At 44.9% G+C, this 20,281-nt stretch overlaps 3 protein-coding genes and 1 non-coding gene across 9 annotated transcripts; 2 read left to right on the top strand and 2 right to left on the bottom strand.

Annotated features, from left to right (window-relative positions):
* Positions 1-1,025: 1,025 nt before the first annotated feature.
* LOC112901789 lies at positions 1,026-1,144 on the bottom strand. Its single transcript, XR_003230368.1, has one exon. It is a non-coding gene; the product is annotated as a U5 spliceosomal RNA (small nuclear RNA).
* Positions 1,145-1,417: 273 nt separating this feature from the next.
* Positions 1,418-4,224, top strand: LOC112899534 (protein FATTY ACID EXPORT 2, chloroplastic-like). Its single transcript, XM_025968039.1, has 3 exons — positions 1,418-1,807; positions 3,546-3,680; positions 3,780-4,224. The coding sequence occupies exons 1-3, from the start codon at positions 1,447-1,449 to the stop codon at positions 3,920-3,922; spliced, it is 639 nt and encodes a 212-aa protein (XP_025823824.1). The 5' UTR covers positions 1,418-1,446; the 3' UTR covers positions 3,923-4,224.
* A 227-nt stretch (positions 4,225-4,451) lies between these two features.
* Positions 4,452-10,018, top strand: LOC112899532 (F-box protein At3g49450-like). Of its 6 annotated transcripts, none has more exons than XM_025968037.1 (3): positions 4,452-5,007; positions 9,441-9,537; positions 9,634-10,018. In XM_025968037.1, exons 1-3 carry the CDS (start codon positions 4,596-4,598, stop codon positions 9,641-9,643), a joined length of 519 nt encoding a protein of 172 aa, XP_025823822.1. In that variant the 5' UTR covers positions 4,452-4,595; the 3' UTR covers positions 9,644-10,018. The 6 variants fall into 6 exon arrangements, with proteins under 6 accessions (XP_025823822.1, XP_025823821.1, XP_025823823.1 ...); XM_025968036.1 differs by having other exon boundaries at positions 9,441-9,541; XM_025968038.1 differs by lacking the exon at positions 9,441-9,537.
* Positions 10,019-10,432: 414 nt separating this feature from the next.
* LOC112900352 (protein TIFY 3-like) lies at positions 10,433-14,582 on the bottom strand. Its single transcript, XM_025969178.1, has 5 exons — positions 14,324-14,582; positions 12,058-12,160; positions 11,748-11,964; positions 11,591-11,648; positions 10,433-10,831 (listed from the first exon to the last, which is right to left on the bottom strand). The coding sequence occupies exons 1-5, from the start codon at positions 14,464-14,466 to the stop codon at positions 10,738-10,740; spliced, it is 615 nt and encodes a 204-aa protein (XP_025824963.1). The 5' UTR covers positions 14,467-14,582; the 3' UTR covers positions 10,433-10,737.
* Between the last annotated feature and the right edge of the window lie 5,699 nt (positions 14,583-20,281).

Genomic DNA, 20,281 nt, shown 5'->3' with positions numbered 1-20,281 from the left:
AGACTTGGGTTATATATTAGATTCTAGTACTAGCTAGTCTTTGTGAAAGTCTAGTAGTTCGTTTTTGAAGAGGAAAGTCATAGCAGTTTGTGAATCAGAATGTCGATGACGTGGCAAGTACTAGAAATGGTGTAAATCAAAGTGTGCTTTCTGAAAACTTTCAGAGCGGATGATTGATTGATGGTTTCTTGGGGACAAAAATTCTACTCCTACTCGGTAGCCCGGTTAGCTGCACTTTAACTCAATAACATCATTATGCAACAGAGAGTGACCATAACCCTTTTCTCTTAAAAGCGTGGTCTGGCTGTATGTCTTCAGTCAACCAGTCTGATTATACCACAAATAGTGAAGCCATAACATCATTATGGACAATTACAAATACCAAAAACTAATCGGAGAGGCCTCTCCATTTAAGAGTATCTCGAGAGCTCTTTTGTTATTTTCTTAAGTCTATAGATGAAAGTAACTGTACTGCGGAAAAAAGTAACACAACAATCTATCTATTGTACTGTGAGAAAAAGTAACAAAGCAACCTACGGATATACTGCGAGGAAAAGTAACACCACGATTTTGTTACTTTCTTAAATATACTGCAGAAAATACTTTCTTAAATATACTGGAGAAAGCAGAAAGTAATTGTACCATAAGAAAAAATAACAGTACCGTGAGAAAAAGAAATAACATTACTGTGAGAAAAAATAACACTACAAGCTCTCTGATTAATGCATTAATGCTAACAGGAGACCCCTATAGCTCTCTGATTAATGCTAACAGGAGACCCCTCTCCCGATAGTTGCCTCCTTACAAATATAGAGTAGGCTGCCGACGGTAATTCTCGCCTAATCACCCTCAGGCGTCGCTTCTTCCTGTCTGATAAACAGCAGAATTGAGCAAAAACATCAGAATCGAGCAAACTTAAGGTCAGAGTAGATGTGAAACAAGTTTGAAGAGTTAAAACGCCCGTTCCAGGTTACAACAGAAATCGAAAATGATTTGCTTAAAAATTATTTGTTTTGAATTGTGGGGTTCCTCCTAGAAGGAGAATCCCCTCCAAAAATAGGCGTATGCTGCTATTTGCGGCGCGCACACGGTATTCTTTAGTAAAAGGCGAAAGAATAGTTCGCTCTGTGCCCACCGCGCAGCTGCGTGCTTCAGCAAGGTAGCCCTGGCCCTCCTTATATTCCTCTCCCGCGGTTCGCACCGCGCACGGCTAAGCGATGTGGTACTAAACCCTCGCAGCATGCCAGCATCTCACGCGCTCCGCTACGCCAACGAACTTGGGCTAGGCCCGCGAGAGCTCCAACCAGGCCATCGCCAACCACTAATGGGCCGGGCCCGCTCAAGATAGCACGCTCATTTTTTCCTGGACTGGCCCCACTTGCAGTGTAACAGCAGCTACCACCTAGAAAAATCCCCATCGCAAGCACCACCGCCCACAGTGAAGACATGGAGTCAGCCATGGCCCTCGCGCTCGCCACGACCCCACTCGCGCATCTCGCCCTCGCCCCGCCCCCGATCTCCGGCTCCCAGTCCTCGCTGCTGCTGCTCCCGCGCCGCCCGTCGCCCGCCTCCGTCTCCCTCTCCCTACGTTCGCGCCTCACCGCGGCAGTCGCGACCAAGGAACCCGAGCTCGGCGGCGGCGGATCGGAGGGCGGCGACGGTGCAGGAGGGAGCGGCGGCGGCGGCGGCGACAGCGACCCGAGGGAAGGAGTTCCGGAAGGGGAAGGGGAGGGGGAGGAAGAGAAGATGGGGCAGGGGCTATCCATGTCGCAGAAGCTCACTCTCGCCTACGCCGCGCTCGTCGGAGGTAAATGCTTTTACCCCAGAGTGATCCGTTGCAATTTGCAGATGCCTTGATTGGGTGTGAAGCATATGTTTTCCAATTACGAATTGGGATCAGTGACAAATCACTACGAGCCAACCTGGTCCGAAAACTATTCCTAGCTAAGAAGTCATCATACTGAAGGTTGATTTGAGGGGAAGGGCTGGTCGATCCTGGAGTGTCCTGCGTTTGTGCTCCAGCGCTCTTTTTATGTTCCAACATTCGACTACTATCAAGTATCAATTGTTTAGTTGTTTTCACTTTTCAGCTATCAACGTTGTCTATGTGATGGTAATGAGTCAGAACTATCTACCTTGCTGTTGCGTATCAACGAAAAATAGTACCTGAATTCCTTAGAAAGTGGTGTATTCACCAATCTTATTACATGCACTCCATATTCTGCATACTGCAACGTTGTTGCCTCATTAGATGGAGACAACACATGTGCACAATTAAATGCTATTGCCCCTGAGAGTCACATAGGATTAGTGTAATGGCATTGGCATTGGTTGCAATTTAGGTAGGACGAACCAGAATAAAGATGATATTGGTATGTTTTGGCAAATATAGAAATAACTTACCGCTCTGTGTACAGAAAATAGAATGCTTTGCTTGCTTGTTATCTAACTCCATTAACAGCTTAAGCGAAATGATAATACTGTACTGTTGCTCCTAGTGTGAAGGATATCATGAGCATCCAAACAAGCTAGAAATGGTTGACTTAATTATACAACAAAGTGGTTATTTCAATGATATAGCTGCCGGTGGTCTTTCTGTATGGTGCCTTTGATACTGGGTGTTCCTTATCATGTCTATTGAAGTTAGCAGAAAGAGATTCCAGGCATAAATAACCACAGCTCCGCCAATCAAATCCTGCAATGTCTGCATGTTTTTTTAGAGGCACAACACGAACCAGTGCCCTTATTATCAATCCCCATTTGACTCGTATAACTTGTTTAATTGTTTTGTTTCACTTTCTGCTCTCATTGTTCTCCTTGGGATCGTGATAAGTCAGAATTATCTATCTTTGTGTGCCAGTGTGGTGATATCTACAAATGATAGTAATTGAATTCTTTAGAAGTGGTAATTACTCACCGCTCTTATTTCATGCACTGTTCTGCTTACTGCACTATAGCCACTGTTGCCCTCATTAGATGGAGTTTCTTGGCTTCATACTGTACATATGATTGTCGCCCATGACATTTCTAAGGATCAGTTTGATGGCATTGGTCAAAGTTGACTTGGAAATAGGATAAATCAGAATGAAGATGACATTGAGATGTTTTGGCAAACATAGAAGTGCATTACATCTCTGTGTGCCACAGAATGCTCCTTTTGCTTATATTATCTAATCCCATTAACGCCTAAGGAAAATAACACTGTTATGATATTGCTCCTAATATGAATTGACTTAATGGTACAAAGAAGTGTTTTAGTTCTTTAATTAGCAGCCGGTGGTCTTTCTTTTTGGTGCCTCCGATACCTGGGGTTCCTTTTCCCATGTTTACTGTCCTTGTTGAAGTTAGCGGAATGTAATGGGTTCCTGGCATAACCTCAGCTCCGCCAATCAAGTCGTGCAATGTTTACTTACCTGTTTCAGATGCACATATTTACTGCATTATGCGTGGATATATCCTGAGATGCAAATGTTTTCTATGCTGACTGTTCCTGCCAAAGTGCAAAAAAATATGGGAGCTGATTGTTCTGCCTTTAATTTTTGTAGCTGGTGGTGTGATGGGATATATGAAGAGTGGAAGCCAGAAATCCTTGGCTGCAGGAGGCATATCAGCCCTCGTCCTGTACTTCGTCCACACTCAACTCCCAGTGAGGCCTGTCTTTGCATCATCAATCGGTTTAGGTACACAAACTTTTTTCTGGTCATTTGGTCCTTTCCTTTGCTTGGCAGTTTTATCAACCTGGATTTTTCACCTGATATCTTTTTGATTTTGCGTTCTAGGTATATCTGCCGCACTACTGTCAGTGATGGGGTCTCGCTTCAAGAAGTCCGGGAAGATATTCCCAGCCGGTGTTGTGTCACTCGTGTCCCTGGTCATGGTCGGAGGCTACTTCCATGGGATCTTGCGTAGCTCCCATGCTTGATACAACCCGTTCCCATCACACCACTGCACTACACATTGGCATTGTTTATCATGTTTTCTGTTTCGTGCACTTTAGGCACCCTTCGTTGTTTTAAAATCTTCTGATGAACTTTTTCACTCTTTGGTGGATGTTTTAAGTGTTATTAGTGTTACCGTTCTCAAGTTTAGTTCATGTTCTGTGCCGCTGTGGGACAGATAGCCAATAAGCATGTGACTGTGAGCTGGTAGTGGTGAAAGACGAACATGTTGAAAATCAGTTCTAGGTCCTGATCTAATATTCCGGTGAACTGGGCCAGCTGACCAGACACAGATGCAGATTTTCATGTACTTTATTTTGTGGGTATGTCCGTCCTTAAAAAATAAGGAGATTTCAAAAGAAAAAAGAGAGAGCATAGATGGCTGGAAGGCCCAACGTGAGGGGCTCGCACATCTAACAGAGAGTTAATGGGCCGATGCGGCTCGGCCCATGAAGGCCCGCGCGCAGCCTTCGGTATATGTATAGCAAAAAAGAAAAGCTCATCGTAATAATAAAAAAGGAAAAAGAAAAACACTGCGTCCCTCCCACCGCGGTCCGCCCCCATCTTCCGCAAACCCTACCACGCAACGCCGTCCCGCCGCCGCCGGTTTCCTCTGCTCCGCCAACGCGGGCGACTAGCGAGCCAGCCGCGAGCGGGATGGAGGAGGAGGAGGAGGCGCGACCTGTGCCCACGGCGGACAGCAACCAGGAAGCTCCGGTGCTGCCCCCGGAGGTCATCACGGAGATCCTCGCCCGGCTGCCAGCCAAGTCGGTGGGGCGATTCCGCTGCGTCTCCCGCGCGTGGTGCGCCATGCTCTCGACGGCCTACTTCGTCGACCTTCACTTGCGGTGCGCCAACCGGCCGGACCACCCCAGACTGCTCCTCACAGCGGTAGGGTCCGGCTACGACGGCCATCTCCATTCGTGGCGTCCCGGTGGTGCGGTCGAGAAGCTCAAGCCCGACGATTTCTCGGATGGGGTAATCGTGCCTGTAACTAAGCCTTGCCGTGGTCTTATCCTCGTCCGCGGCGCCGGCTACTGCGGGTACTTCGTCTGCAACCCTTCCACAGGTGATGTACTGGCTCTCCCAGATACCGAGGCCCCGATGAAGACGACTCAGCGGACTAAATTGTTTCAGCCCCATCCGCCACCGTTGTTCTTTGATGTATCTTACGGTCTTGGTTACTGCACAGTGAGGAAGGAATTCAAGGTAGTGCGATTGTTCTGCGACCCTGAGATTGAAACTGGCTTAGCGATAGCCACAAACTGCGAGGTGTTTGTCCTTGACAGACCTGCATACTGGAGGCCAACAGCTGAAGAGCCTCCCTTGCGCTGGGTGGTGGAAAATAAGCCAGCTGTTTTCTTAAACGGATATCTGCACTTCCTCTGCCATGATGGTAGCATCGTCACTTTCAGAATCAGTGATGAGACCTTTGGTTTGTTGCCACCACCGTCTTGTTTCGAGAATGCAGCATCTGTGATGACGGAGCTGGATGGGTGCTTATGCTTGTGCTATGGAGAACCAGATAGTGAAGATCTCTATCATGTATCTTTCCTAAGAGGTTACAATGAAGCCCGGTGGGAGACATTGTGTTCCATTGATCGAACAACTTGGCTGGAAACTGAGCGCATGCTACTGGACTCGCTCTGGATGGCCCCATTAGGCATATACTTTTCAGATGGTGGACAAAAGATCATGTTCGGTACAGGTGCTTGCAAGGTGTTTGCGGTAGACGTAGATGGCAGTGCCCCACAGATTTTATTCACACCAGATGACACTATCATTGGCAGTTGTGAGGATGATAATCTCCCAGTACTAGGTCTGTATGACGAGAGTCTTGTCCCTGTAGGCCGCACAATTGAAGAGATTATTTCCTCATCACCAAGAGCTGAAGCTTGGTTTGACATCCTCAAGTGGTTACCAGTGCGCTCTGTTTTGGAGTTGAGCTTGGTATGCCGGGAGTGGCGTGCAATGATCATGACAGATCACTTTATCCAATCACATGTTATTCATGCAAACTTGAATAAGAGCCCCCGGATCATGTTCATCATGGATCCCCGCTTTGGTATGTATATGGATCTGGAGAAATTTACTGATGGACATGGACCACACTTGATTTCCGATCTTGTATGTTCCCAGCCTGTCCATGGCCTTAATGTGGGGAGCTGTGCTTTCTGGGACTTCGTATGCAATCCTGCCATAGGGTACTGTGAGCACATATCATTTGACGATAATGATGGCACCTTCTTTGCTGGCCGCATTGGGTTGGGATACAACTCGGAGATTAACAAGCATGTTGTGGTGCATATTACCTACAAAGAGAAGAACCTGGAAACAAGATATTATGAGGTGCAATGCAAAATGCGATATGTGAATCAAGAGCAATGGCGTTCACTAGACCCTCCTCCTAGACCAGTAGCTGCTGTGCCACCCACATTTGTCAATGGCAAGATCTTCTGGATGGTAGAGCCAAATCTTGGGCCAGTTTCTGCAACATGTGAAATCGTGTCATTTGATGTCCAGACACTGGAATTTGAAATCTTGCAAGGTCCACCATGCAGCCATGACTGTGGGCATATGACCATCCTCCAGCTTCACGGTGCACTTTGTGTGGCTTGTTCAGATCGAAGAGTGAACACAATTGATGTATGGATGACGGAAGATCATGGCTTCTGGTTAATGAAGTATCATATAGAGCTCGAGAAGTTCTTGCCGGATTACTTGTTGGAGAACACTACCCCGATAGCTGTTGATCCAAAGGATGGACGTATTTTGCTGAATGCTGGTTGGTCATTGGGCTACTATGACCCCAAGACGTTAGAAATTGAAACCATCTACACTGAGAACATCCCAGACCATGGCATCAAGTTCTGTCCTATTATCTGCCATGAAAGTTTGGTCTGGCCATTTAGCCCATCCTGATCTGGGGTAGGTAAATCATACTTTGCAAGTACTTCTAAGGCTGCTCTAGCTGTTGTTTTATTTGAAGGATGTCATCAATGAGTTAGTTCTATCCTCAAGAAAATATGTTCCAGTTTCGTAGAAGTTTTATGTTATTTTGGTCTTGGGACCTTAGCCTACTTTTCTAAGCGTCTCTGCCACGTAATTTTGACTTTCTTGGAACTGATAGCGTTAAAAATCTTTAACTTATGTCTCCATAGGTAGAGGATGGCATTGGTTAGGTTTGTGTTGTCATGAAACCTATCTTGCTATTGCATGGTATGCTTTTAGAAACATTCAAGTTTGGAGTTTGTATGAGCACTGGTTACTCAAATACTGCAAATTGTTAAAGCAAACAAGTAAGGATAAATTATTAACGTTCAGTGTTAATACGATAAAGTTCATGAGTCTGGCCGTATGTCAGCAACATGGTATGGACAAGAAACACAAAACAATACCACATGAAGTTCCAAGAATCTGAACTGAACCTTTGATAGTGTTGAAAACAGTTGATCAGAGAACCTAGGAGTTGGCAAAGTTGAAATTGTTTTCTTGCTGATCTCTTGTATCATCATTGCCCATGTCAAGCTTAACCAATTATTTTCTTCGTTCAATCCTACTTTCAGTTTTTCATATTTAGATTTATTCATCCGTGTCTGCGAATGGACACAGAGCGACTTCTGCAAAGCGAAGAGGTCTGCAAAGCGAGCTGTAAGTGTAGCGAAAAGTCAGGTTTTTGATGACCTTTATCAATGGCTAGGTACGAAGGAAGGAGAGAAGAACATTTATAGGATCGCTAGGACCCGCGAGAGGAAGACAAGGGACATAAACCAAATCAAATGCATCAAAGATGGGACAGATCGACTTCTGGTGAAGGATGAGGAGATCAAGGACAGATGGCGAGAATATTTCGACAAGTTGTTTAATGGGGAAAATGAGGGTCCTACCTTCGAGTTGAACGACTCATTTGATGATACCAACATACGCTTTGTGAGGAGGATTCAGGAGGCAGAGATCGGGGAGGCTTTGAAGAGGATGAAGGGAGGTAAAGCTATGGGTCCTGATGGCATCCCTGTTGAGGTGTGGAGATACCTGGGCGAGAGGGCGGTAGTATGGTTAACTAAGCTTTTTTAATCTAATTTTCCGGTCAAACAAGATGCTGAAGGAATGGAGGAGAAGTATACTAGTACAAATCTTCAAGAACAAGGGAGATGTTCAAAGTTGTACTAACTATCGGGGGATTAAGCTGATGAGCCATACGATGAAGTTTTGGGAGAGGGTTATCGAGTATCGCCTAAGAAGATTGACAAGGGTGATCCAAAACCAGTTTGGGTTCATGCCTGGGAGGTCGACCATGAAGGTGATTTTCTTAGTACGACAGTTGATGGGGAGATATAGAGAGGAGAAGGACTTACACATGGTCTTTATTGACCTAGAGAAGGCGTATGATAAAGTACCGAGAGACGTCATATGGTGGGCTTTGAAAAAATACAAAGTCCCAACTAAGTAATTACCCTCATCAAGGATATGTACAAGGATGCGATACTTGTGTTCAAACATGTAATGGCGACTTGTGTTCAAACATGTGATGGCGATACCAGTGACTTTCCAATTAAAATAGGACTACATCAGGGGTCAGCATTGAGCCCTTATCTATTTGCTTTGGTGATGGATAAGGTCACAAGGGATATACAGGGTGATATCCCTTGGTGTATGCTCTTTTCTGATGATGTGGTGCTAGTTGACGAGAGTAGGGCAGGGGTTAATATGAAGTTGGAGCTGTGGAGACACACGTTAGAGTCGAGGGGGTTCAGACTAAGTAGGACCAAGACTGAGTATATGATGTGCGACTTTATCCAGACTAGGCATGAGGATGGGGACGTTAGCCTTGAAGGTCAAGTGGTGGCCAAGAAGGATACTTTTCGGTATCTAGGATCAATGCTTCAGAAAGATGGAGACATTGATGAAGATGTTAGGCATAGAATTTTAGCTGGTTGGTTGAAGTGGCGGCAGGCTTTTGGCGTCCTTTGTGATAAGAAGGTGCCACAGAAGCTAAAAGGTAAGTTCTATAAGGTAAGTTCTATAGGACGGCAATTCGCCCGGCGATGCTATACGGTGCTGAATGTTAGCCTACAAAAAGGCGATATGTCCAGCAACTGAGTGTAGTAGAGATGCATATGCTGCGTTGGTTCTGCGGGCATACAAGAAGGGATAGAGTCCGGAACGAAGAGATTCGAGATAGGATCGGGGTGGCACCTATCGAGGAGAAGTTGATTCAACATCGGTTGAGACGGTTTAGACATGTACAACGGAGGCCTCCCGAGGCGCCGGTGCGTAGTGGAGTTTTAAAGCGGGGCGATAATGTAAAGAGAGGTAGAGGTAGACCTAGACTAACTTGGGACGAGACGGTTAGGAGAGACCTTAAGGAGTGGAATATCGCTAAAGAATTAGCTATGGATAGGAGCGCTTGGAGATTAGCTATTAACGTACCTGAACCGTGACTTTTGTTATTTTTTGCCTTTGTCTTGTGCCCTTTTTTTTTCTTATTCTTATTTTCTGTAGGTTTCATCTCTAGCCTACCCCAACTTGCTTGGGACAAAAGGCCAAGTTGTTGTTGTTGTGTCTGCGAATGGAGACAGTTTTTCTTTGTCACTTGCAAGCAAGTACTAATCAAAATCATTACTATTTCAGACTGCCTTCCATCCCTTTATTTCCAAATTCTAATTCCCTGCATCCTGTTACTTGTATGGCGCAGAATGGGTTGACAAAGCACTGCTGGTGAAGCTATGCAGCTGAATCTACGTGGGTGCCTTGTATATCTCTTCATGAGTCCCATTTATCCTTGGTCCGTCTTATGCGAAAATTTGTAATCCTAGCAAAGGCTAGTAAGTTTGAGTAATTTAATTGTTGAATGCTTGGTGCCAGTAAGATTTGTTTTAACAAAACAGTAAGATTTGTTTTTTTACTGGCGCTTGGCTGAACTTTAAATTCTTTGGCCTTTACCAATATTCGTGATTTGTACTGTGAAACTAGTACATATATATTTTAGTTCTAAAAATTGTATGACCATCTGAAGATGAGGGATAAGGAAATGATACCCTCACTCTTCGACAGAAGAGTAAAATCTGCAAAACTTTCTATCCATAACTCAAGATGTGGCTTGTTCGGGGTTACCTTGAAGCCGTTGCTCAGCCTTGATATTGAAATCTATCAATCTTTTGTTGATTTTGGAAGTAGCTAGTTGTCTTTTTACCCTTTTGTTTGAGAGTGAATTGGTGGTTATCTACCTGCATTGGACATGTCTTTATTTTTGGAAGCTTGGATCAATGGTATTTCTATGTGAAAGATGCGTAGGTTGTTCAGAGCTTCTCCAGCGCGAAAGCTCAGTCGCGTGAGGCACCGACCACACATCTGCAAACTCCAGGCAACACCGCAGTTGAACCTGGCGCCGCACCACTTGCCGTCTCGTGGCAACCACAAGCCTGATAACTAAAGTCTGGAACCCTAAAGGGCAAAAGGGAAGATGCAAGTGCAAACCCAACTTCACACAAATATAGGAGGATAATATAGATGGTATTTCATTACTAGACGATCATTGTAACATACATAGGGTCAGACATACGACCGGCATGATGTACCACGACGTACCATAGCATAGCAGTTCAGTATGCAGGTAAACGAATTCACGGTAGAATAGAACAACCTAGCACAATGACAACAGAACAGCGAAAATAGAGCTTCCGATCCAATTATTAGTACGGTTCTGAGCTTCGACATAAGCCACCAACACATCCCTGCCCTGCCTTTCCACAACGTCAGCCTTCACCGTTTCGAGCGTCATGGCTCCCTATCTTTTAAGTTACTGCACCTTGCCCTCGGCGGTCACCTCCATCGCAGGTGATTCCATGCCCTCAGATGACTTGGCGGGACTGTATGGAGCCTTGCTCACAATCCTGTTTCATGTGATCATTAATCAGTTGAATTCACAACTACAGAAGAAGGGGTGTTGCAAAGTAACTACACATAACAGGCTTCTGCAGTCATTTAGTTTAGCTCTGATAAATGATAATGACGTGGTTTTAGTTTTCAAGATAAAAGATAGCAGGCATGTTTCAAAACAGGACCCAAGTATATTTACTATAGCTTGGTATCCTCTATTCAGCAGCTAAATGTGCCAAGTTATGAATACCACCTAAAAGGCTAAAACAGAAGACCTCAAGGCAGCAGAGAGAGAGAGAGAGAGAGAGCTGTAAAATGCATGACTGTTCAAAATTGAAGTTTCTGTATCTACTGCTGATCCAGAGCTAACATCAATTTAGTATTAAACTCAATTTGCAGATATTCAAAACTCCGAAAGTTGCATGATCCAAGGCCATCAGCTTCTATGTATTGTATTATGGAAGCATGCTCTCTAGTTATTATAGCTGTAAAGAATTTTTTGACATGTTGCAGGTATGTTTAAAAAGAACTAGCAATATTTTTTATCCAAGCAGTTCATTGGAAAAGGTGCAATTTTTCAAATACAGTTGTAATGCCAAAGGAATTTCAATGTTTGCTCTACCTAGAGGAGAGAGAAAAATAAAAGGTGCAAATATACCGCTGGATGCTGTGGTACCACATATGGCATTTTAAAAGTTAAGAGTTAAAGCTGTAGAGAAGGTGCCTAAGAATAAGCTTCAGATCATCATATATGCTACAGCTATCATGCTAACCTGTCACGACGTTTCTCGAGGAAGCGCTGAAGAGAGTGCCTCCTGGCAATGGGAAGATCTGCTCAACAGATTAAAGCAGTTTAAAATCAGTTACGCAATATCAATACTGAAAAGGTATTAGGTTTCTGGATTTCCCCAAAAGATATAGTGATCTTACCAGCCTGAAGCTTGCATATTGAACTAGGGTCAGCAACAGCCTGTGGTTGCCCAGTTGCTACAGAAGTGCTCTGCAGCGACGGAGACCGTATGAGCACAGGAGAGACTGCTGCTGGGGCAACAGTGGCTGCAGGCATCATTGGAGGCTTAACAGCAGTGGCAGCACTGCTTTTGGTGGCTGCTGCGGCCGCTGCAGCAATAAGCATGATTGCTTGAGCCTGTCAATGACAAACTAGTGTATTAGCATAAGTAGTTTAACAGTTAGTCCAATAAAGAACAAGATATAAGTAAAAAGGTGAAGATAAGATGACCTTTTCTGGTGGCACTGAGTCATACACGCATACTGATCCACCATAGAAAATTGTAAGCTGTGCAGGATTAGCTGAAGGGGTCGACATCGGCAACATTCCAGACCTTGTGGTAAACAAATGCAGGAAATTAAGAACACACAAAGGCAAATAAAATGGCATCACATAATTCCATATATGAATAAAAAGCGGGCAGAGACACGGCAGTCTTTACTCATCGTGCAGATGAAAGCATGTAATGAGTTCAACACACTGGCATGAGATAGAATGTGCACGTGCATGTGTGTAGAAAGTCATCATCCGACTTCCTAACTGACTTGAAAATGGAAGTAGATCTCCAATAGAAATATGTTCCTACTTGGTCATCAAATGGATTGTCTAACCACACTAGCTTGCATGCTAATCTGGCCAGTGACTATGTAATCATCCTTAGGGGACTAACTGGTACAGATACCACAAAGCATTTCGTCAGTCATAAAGCATTTTCCTCGAATCAGGTTAATTCAAAGCGTAGTGCTTGCACTTCAAAGCCGAGTGGATATCAACTAACTGGAGCAAAATGAAAGTGATAATAGCAGAACCATTCATGAAGTTGAGCAAAACAATAACATGTTTTCTACAAATATGGTAAACTAAGTATAGCTCGGCTAACAAACTGTTAAAAATCCCAATTAACCACGTCAAGAGAACCATCCCAGTAGCATGTTTGTAGCAAACAACGAAAAGTAGTATGACATATCAGAGGAAATCTTAAGAACCAGTTCGATGTTGAATTGGTTTGCAGAACCTACATCCTTGGTCCCCTACCGCAGGCCTGTCTCCAGTTGAGAGGAGGGGACAATGCAGTTGTATTTTTCTTCTTGGGCGCCCTTTTTTCTTTCATCCTAATCCTTGCTAAATTGATGTATTAGGGAAACTGTCAGCTTGCTAATTCAGCTGTTATCAGATCTATGCCTGCTTCCCGTTTTTCAACTCAAGGTTTGGTAAATACAAAAATGTATGTGACTTGAAGGAATGGATCAATTGTTAACCTGATCCTACAATTCAGATTAGGACTTCTCAAAAAGCTCTAAAGAATTTCTTTTCTACAGCAAGAAACTCAGCCAATGAGGGACAAAGGTATGTTTGGATCTGCGCACCCTTGGCCACAGTTCCTTCCCAAGGCCTAAACATAAAAACGCTAACCGTTTTGGCCAAAACTAAAAACTCGTCTAGTCAAGGGAACTAAAACGGCTCTCCCATAAAAACCGATTAAGAACCTTTTAGGATTCTTTGGCAGCCAAAATCTACCTTATTCAACTGAGTGCCCATGAGGGAAATAAGGAAACTTCTGCCATTATGCCAGCCACGTAAAGCATCTCCAAGAGACTCTTTATATTCTTCCTAATTTACAGGTATAGAGATTTTGGTGAAAAAAATAGCCTCCAATAGCCTCTTCAACTGGATATCCAAATATAGACATCCACTATTCTGGATTTATCGCTAGCCAAAGATGGAGAACGAGGATGACTCTCTAGACTGCGCATAAGATATAGAAGAACTGTTGGAGGGTGCAAAGATATAAAAAACGATTTTTACTCAAATGACTCGCTAAATGATGATTTAGAGAATAGATTTTAAAGAGGCTCTTGGAGATGCTCTAAGGAGTTGTGTTTGGCCATAATGTCACTAGAAGAGGAAGATGGAAACGCAAGCGAAGCTAATGCCAGCAACGGTAAGGGTTGGAAACGACAAGGTTTCAGAGCTCATCAACGCCTTCCCAGCACTGGATAAGAACATATGCTGCCATAAAATTACACCGAAACCTCTCCCCACCTAAGGTTACCAACGCTGCTTCCATGAAATCCATGGTAACATTAGTCACATTAGCAGCGTAGCACAGGGCCGCAAGACAGAGCCGAAGCAGGGAAGGAGAGAGCAGGATTTTGGTTGCAAGCAGAGGGTGAACAACGCGTTCCTGAATCCGCCTCGGCGGCTCGAAATCCTCGCCCGGAACCGCTGCAACCAGATTTGATTTGATCCGCGAGGGCTACACGGCCACACGATGATACCGCGAAAACCCAGAGTGGAAAGTGCTAAATTGCATCAACCACCAGGAACAGGAAAGGGGAGAAAGGGGAAGGCGGGGAAGGAAAGGGTGAACGAGAAATGAAGCAAAATTTCACCAATCAAGGACCAATCAGCTACGAATCAGTCCGCAGAAGCAGACTCATCGGAGAGCCCTCGCTCGATTCCGAAGGGCGGGGCTAGGAAGGAGAGAGGTTAGTACCTGGCGCTGCCGTTAGCGAGCGAGAGGCTGAGGGCTTGGTCTTGCTGCGACTCCTGGGTCTTCTCCTCCTCCTTCCTCTCCTCTTCCTTGCGCGCCTCCTCCACCTCCTCCCCCTTCTTAATGTTCCTCTCCAACAGATCCATCTCAACCAACTCGCAAGCCCTCTCTCTCTCTCTCTCTCTCTCTCTCCCCGCCGCTTGGGGGTTGGGACTTGGAAGAGACTTGGAAGACTTGGGAGGATCTGGAAATAAAAATGGGCCAAGCCGAGGGGGAGATGAGAGGAGGAGGGGGCGCGGGGTTTGTGTACAGCAAACGCCGCATGTGAATGTCGTGAAGGATTTCATTTTTGTAGTATCTTAAGCTCTCAACCGCTGCAAAATAAAATGATATTTTGTTTCAGCTTGGCTCCTTGCTCTGTGATGAAAAAGACACCCAAAGGCCAAAGTCTACTGCAGTAAACCGAAAGCGTGACCGAGGGGCCCCGTTGAAAAGGGTTATCCTATAAAATTTTACCGGTAGAGGCAAAGCCGCTAAAATTAAAAAAAGAAACTAATTTCATTTAGCTTCTAATTTATTTTACCATGAGCTCACAAAATAATATTTTAATTTGCGTAAAATGGGTGAAGTCGAAGCTAGATAAGCTCTTCCAAACATGCTCTGAGCAGTAAGCACGGTCTCTCGTAATTTCTACTCCTACACGAATATATTTTGGTGATATTTTACCAAGGGTTGATTATTAGATTATAAATAAATTGCCGATGATTATATAATATATATTAGCAAGTGTGGAAATTACGAGGGAGTATATCACTACGTACCCAAAAGTATATTAGCAAACCAAATATCAACTTCAATGGGCAAAAAGAAATAAACAAGCATGCCCTTACACCTCATTTTGTCCTTGTATTAAAAATAAACAGGCACGGCTTCAAGTAACGCCACTACGGCAGATCTTACCAAGTTGCAAATGGTTCGGATGCAGCTAAATCCGTCAGATGCTAGAAACAGAGGTTGCTTCTCTTTTTCCTTCACCCCAGCTCATAGTTTCAAAAATAAATAAATAAATAAATAAAACGGAGAAGCTTGGTCCAACAAACGAGGCTTTACTCTGTTCTTTAGTCGCCAATTGCGCACGATCAGGTCTGAGTGGTCATGAAGTTTTAGCCCGAATCACCGGGAGCCTAGCATACGAGGATGACTTTCCCTGCATCTTGCTTTGGGCTCACGAGTCCCATGAAACTTGGCACCACGCACGATTTGGAACGTAGCGAGCTGCTCTTTTCGTTCGTTCCATGCATCTTACTCCATTCCGGACTCGCATGATCCTGGAACGTAACGTAACGCAACGTAACGACCTGCGCAAGCGTCTGCCACGCTCGCTAGTCGCTACCGCTGGACACCGAGTCACCGACGCGCCATGCCTGCCGACAAAAAGGAAAAGATATGGCCGGAAAAGGTGCTGCCGGGTTGTGGTTGTTCTGTCGGCCGGTAGGCAGTTACTGCTACTTCCCGAAGTGGAGTACACGATGCGACCCAGCCTGCTCTGCAATGGTAGCGCTTACGTCAGATCTACTGTACTGTACTTGTAGACGCCACTCAACAGAGGAAGAGAAGGAATTATTATTGGATTTTTCTCGAGTGAAATTAAACCACGGGCTACTGGGCTAGAGGCTCTACTATTTCACAGGCAGACAGGGACACGGCCGGTGCCGGTGCTGCTGTGCTTCCGAAGCGAGGGGGGCATATCATCGATGCCTCCGTTGCTGTCGCGTGCTCATCTGGCCGGCATGGGCATGGCGCTGCAAGCGCAACTAACCCGTTTATTACCACTGCTAAAATGCTGACAAGACGTGCCTAATTGTTAATCTAGCAAGGCACCTAAATTGTTGAAAACAAGGACGCCCTCCTGACGAAGGTGTTGAAACTGCGCCAATGCTGAGGTTAAATTAGGACCCTAGCCAGCAGTTGGTTTCCAGTGATTGATCATGCCAAATTTTTCTAGTGGGGATTAAGTTAAATTAGGACCCTGGCCAGCAGTTTGGATCCATGGACTAATTTTTATAGTTTGGGTCATATCAAATATTTGGATGTCAACTAGAGGGATTAAATATGAGCTAACCATAGAACTAATTGTATAAATGGAGACTAATTCACGAGACGGATCTCTTAAGCCTAATTAATCTATCATTAGTATATATTTACCGTAGCCCAACATTATCAAATTATGGACTAATGGACTAATTAAATTTAATTGATTCGTCTCACGAATTAGTCTTCATTTATGCAATTGGTTTTGCAATTAATATATATTTAATACTTCTAATGCACCTTTTATCTCTTTACGCAAGGACAAAAACACTTCTAGACTTAGGGCCTGTTTGGATCCTTTGGCAAAAGGGCAAATAGCAAAAAATTTGCTCTTTTTTTTCCATTTGGACCCAAACACTCTATGGTAAAAAGAAAACAGCAAAAACAGATAGCAAAAAGAAACAGCAACCCGCCCGATCCCGCATCCCGACCCCGCCGCCCGACCCCGTGCCTCGGCCTCCGCCCCCGCCGCCCGACCCCGCGCCTCGGCCTCCCCCCCGGGAAAGGGGATAGGAGAGGGAGAAAAGAGGTTTAAATGAGCTTTTGCCAAAACTTTTGCCATTTGGATCCAAACACCCTCTAATGGCAAAACTTTTGCCACTTTTGGCAAATAGCAAAATTTTTACCCTTTTACTCTTTTGCGCTTTAGATCCAAATAGTTGCCTGTGCCTCAATTCGCGGTCATTACCAGCGCTGCCGTTCGGAAAACAAATTAACAAAGTCAGATCAAGCATGTGGCTGTGGCCAGTGGGACCAGTTATTAATTAGCGTCGTCCGGCTTTTTGGTTAATGTACACTAGACTCTGACAATTTGCAACCCTTTTCAAAGAGACAAAAAGCCGCAATTGTCCTTCAAGCTGGGTCAGTATTTACTCTATTTTAACCCCCCGATTCTAAACCTTTTACTGTAGCGCCTCGTTAGTTAAGACTAGCACGCAACAAAGTGTAAATGTGGTTAGTGGGGAAAAGATAAATTGCATAATAATCATTGCGTCGAAAAATAATCTAAGACCCTATCTAGCATCTTGAAGAGTTTTCTACTAAAGTCAAAAAGGCTAATAACCGATTGCTATTGTAGTCGCTTCGTTCACTAACGTCACAGTGCATTACATTATTTAGTTTATTCGTGGGGGAACTTATAGCTATCCAGGTGAGCTCTGGTCATCATTCTGTTTTGTTTCAAATTTGCATTGGCGGGCACACTGTCCCCTTGTATTAATTACGTGATGCCTTGCGAGTTAAAACTTTGAAATTATTCAAACATGTGTTTGGACTTTGGACGATTCATATAATATATAGCAGTAGTACAAATTAAACAAGGGTTAGAAAACTCGCGGAATCCGCCGCTCGCTTGCTCTCGGGCGTGTCAAAAGATTCCTCCGAAGTAGTTAGGGACAGCGGGAATCATTAGGCCCACTGCCGTCCACGCAAAGTGTACGAACTCGCCGTCGCCCAAGCCAAAAAATTGTCTCGCTAAAGCACGCAGCTGGCCGTCCCTAGCTAACCTAACCGAGATTATTGGTTAGCCTTGGGGATTAAAGAACTAAAGAACCCTAGCGGCGTTTGTTCTCGGCTGGCGGATGCATGGTTGGGCTGGGCCTGTGAGTGGTCGAGTAGGTTGTGCACGCATAATCAATCCAGCTCCCTCTTCCTCTCTCTGTCAACCCTCAAAGTAAACAAAGGTTTCTGATTGCCTGCCTCTAGCGTGCAGCTGCACGATCTCGTCAAAAAAGCAACGAAATGCGATCTCCAGATTGTGTAGGTGCACGATCTCGTCAAAAAAGCGTAGGCGATTTGCGCAAGTTTAATCGAGTTGCGCCCAGATCCAATGGATTATCTGTGCAGCCATCTGTTGATTAATGCATACGTCAAAACATGCCAGAAATATTGGGAGCTCTGTTTAAAATCAAATCAAAACACGGCGAATCTCGCGGAAGCAAGCAAGAACCTGAGCCTGGCGTCCTTGAAAAACTCGCAAAAGCCCCGCTATCGAGACCGGGGACGAAAAGGGAAAACCGGGGGCAAGGCGGGGCCCACGCGAACATGACAGAAGCGCGAGGTGACGACCGAGGAACAGACCGGCCGCGAAGCTTCCTAGGCTAAACGCACGTGCGGAATCCCGTGCCCGCCGCGTACAGTACTCTCTACGTCTACGCGTGGCGACGTTTTGCTGTACCCGGCGCGGGGCCCACCACGTCCGCCTGGGGTCGGGGGACCACGCGGACGCGTGTCCGCGCCAGATGCTCGTGCACGGCGCCTGGCCGGTTGGCCGGTTTGGGGGAAATCCGCGGAAACCGCCCTGTTTTCTTGGCGAAATCGCAGGATGTGAAAACTACAAGACTTGAGGGGCTATTCCGAAAGGGGGAAAAAAGAGCCTGCGTCTCCTTTTGCAACACTGACATGGGCCTACAGTGCGCGAACCGTGTCAAACGGTAGCTGAACAATGACTAGTGTTGCTGGTCTCGGGGAGGCCCCGCGATGGATCCATCAGCATGGCCTGTCATGTTTGGAAAATCGAGTGGCCCATGCCAGACAGCAACCGGGAAAGCGACGACTGATGCAGCTGCACTTTGGATCGCATTGCCATTTTTTTTAAAAAAAAGCTCGAGTTTCCTTCGTGGTTGCATGCTCAGTGGGAGTACTGTACAGTGTGTACATATACAGCACAGGCATTGAGGACAGTGAATTAACCAGAACTGATTGATGATGCAGCACACGTTAATGCATCCGGTCACTGCACCTGATCGGTGACGCACAGTTGCGCCGGCCGACCTGCACCCACGGGTTATTCCCACGAGTAGTCCTTGGCCGTTTGCTCTCATCATCACATGCCCCGGTCCTGATCTGATGCGGTGATCACGGTCACCAGTAGCAACTTTTTTGCGTCGATCGCATGGATAATTTAGCTATTGGCAGGCTTGCGTTGCACACATGCATGCGGGTCGCGCGCTGCTGCATGAACCCGCAATAGCAAGCGGCGTTTCGCGGGCAGCCGCATGAGGGGCGAAAAAAAAAACGGGTGGCTGATGCGGACGGGTCGTGGGCACCCGCAGCTAGGGATGAAAACGGTCGCAAACATCGGCGAAAGGCTCCATCATTTTTACTTTTATATTTTTTTCATCGGAAACAAAAACGATACGGTATTATCGAAAACGAAAATGACATGGATACTATGATAATTTTGGAAACGAAAATATACGATCGAGAATACATCAATAATGATCGAAATCCATCGAAACAATATTTTGAAAAACGATAAATATGTCAAACCATAGAGCACAACACTAATCATATGACTTGATTCATTTTTACACAACTAATGATGGTTAAGATATTAATCTAAGTATCCATCCATCCATGATACGTATCTCATTTCATAGTAATAAAAATTTAGACATTAATCTCACCATTCATGAAACTATTTATAGCCCCATGAATTCAGGTCGCTAGGTTATGATTTAGGATTAGGATAAATGAGTCATGACTATCTAAAAATATAGATATGATATTCTAAATCTATTGATAGCAGGGTGTGCTGATATTGTACGTGAATAAGATATTTTTATCCATAAAATATGGTAGAATACCGTAAAAATATGATATTTCCCAACGATCGGAGGACGCTCAAAAATATGATATTTTCATTTCCATATTTTTTTCACCATTTTTAATTTTTGTTTTTTATAATTGTTTACATTTTTATTTAGTCTTAAAAGTTGATAAAATCTAAAAACGATCCTCAAAAATAAAAAATTATCATTTTTATTTTCACCCCAACCTGCAGCCGCCCCACTTGAAACCTAAGTGCCGAGCGTGCATGTTCCTTGGAGGACCAGTCCAGGTGAGGAGCGAGTGCTCCATCGGCCCGCC

Source organism: Panicum hallii, chromosome 7 (assembly GCF_002211085.1).
Source record: "Panicum hallii strain FIL2 chromosome 7, PHallii_v3.1, whole genome shotgun sequence".
NCBI lineage: Eukaryota > Viridiplantae > Streptophyta > Magnoliopsida > Poales > Poaceae > Panicum > Panicum hallii.
Note: the sequence above shows the minus strand (reverse complement) of the source record. Positions and strands in the feature narration are given on the sequence as shown.

Excerpts from the sequence above, each read along its gene's own strand:
- LOC112899534 (XM_025968039.1), top strand. The coding sequence starts at position 1,447 with ATGGAGTCAGCCATGGCCCTCGCGCTCGCCACGACCCCACTCGCGCAT. Across the intron at positions 1,808-3,545 it reads CTACGCCGCGCTCGTCGGAG|CTGGTGGTGTGATGGGATAT; the intron begins GTAAATGCTTTT and ends TAATTTTTGTAG. Across the intron at positions 3,681-3,779 it reads TGCATCATCAATCGGTTTAG|GTATATCTGCCGCACTACTG; the intron begins GTACACAAACTT and ends TTTGCGTTCTAG.
- LOC112899532 (XM_025968033.1), top strand. The coding sequence starts at position 4,596 with ATGGAGGAGGAGGAGGAGGCGCGACCTGTGCCCACGGCGGACAGCAAC.
- LOC112900352 (XM_025969178.1), bottom strand. The coding sequence starts at position 14,466 with ATGGATCTGTTGGAGAGGAACATTAAGAAGGGGGAGGAGGTGGAGGAG. Across the intron at positions 11,965-12,057 it reads ACTCAGTGCCACCAGAAAAG|GCTCAAGCAATCATGCTTAT; the intron begins GTCATCTTATCT and ends TGTCATTGACAG. Across the intron at positions 10,832-11,590 it reads CTCGAGAAACGTCGTGACAG|GATTGTGAGCAAGGCTCCAT; the intron begins GTTAGCATGATA and ends CACATGAAACAG.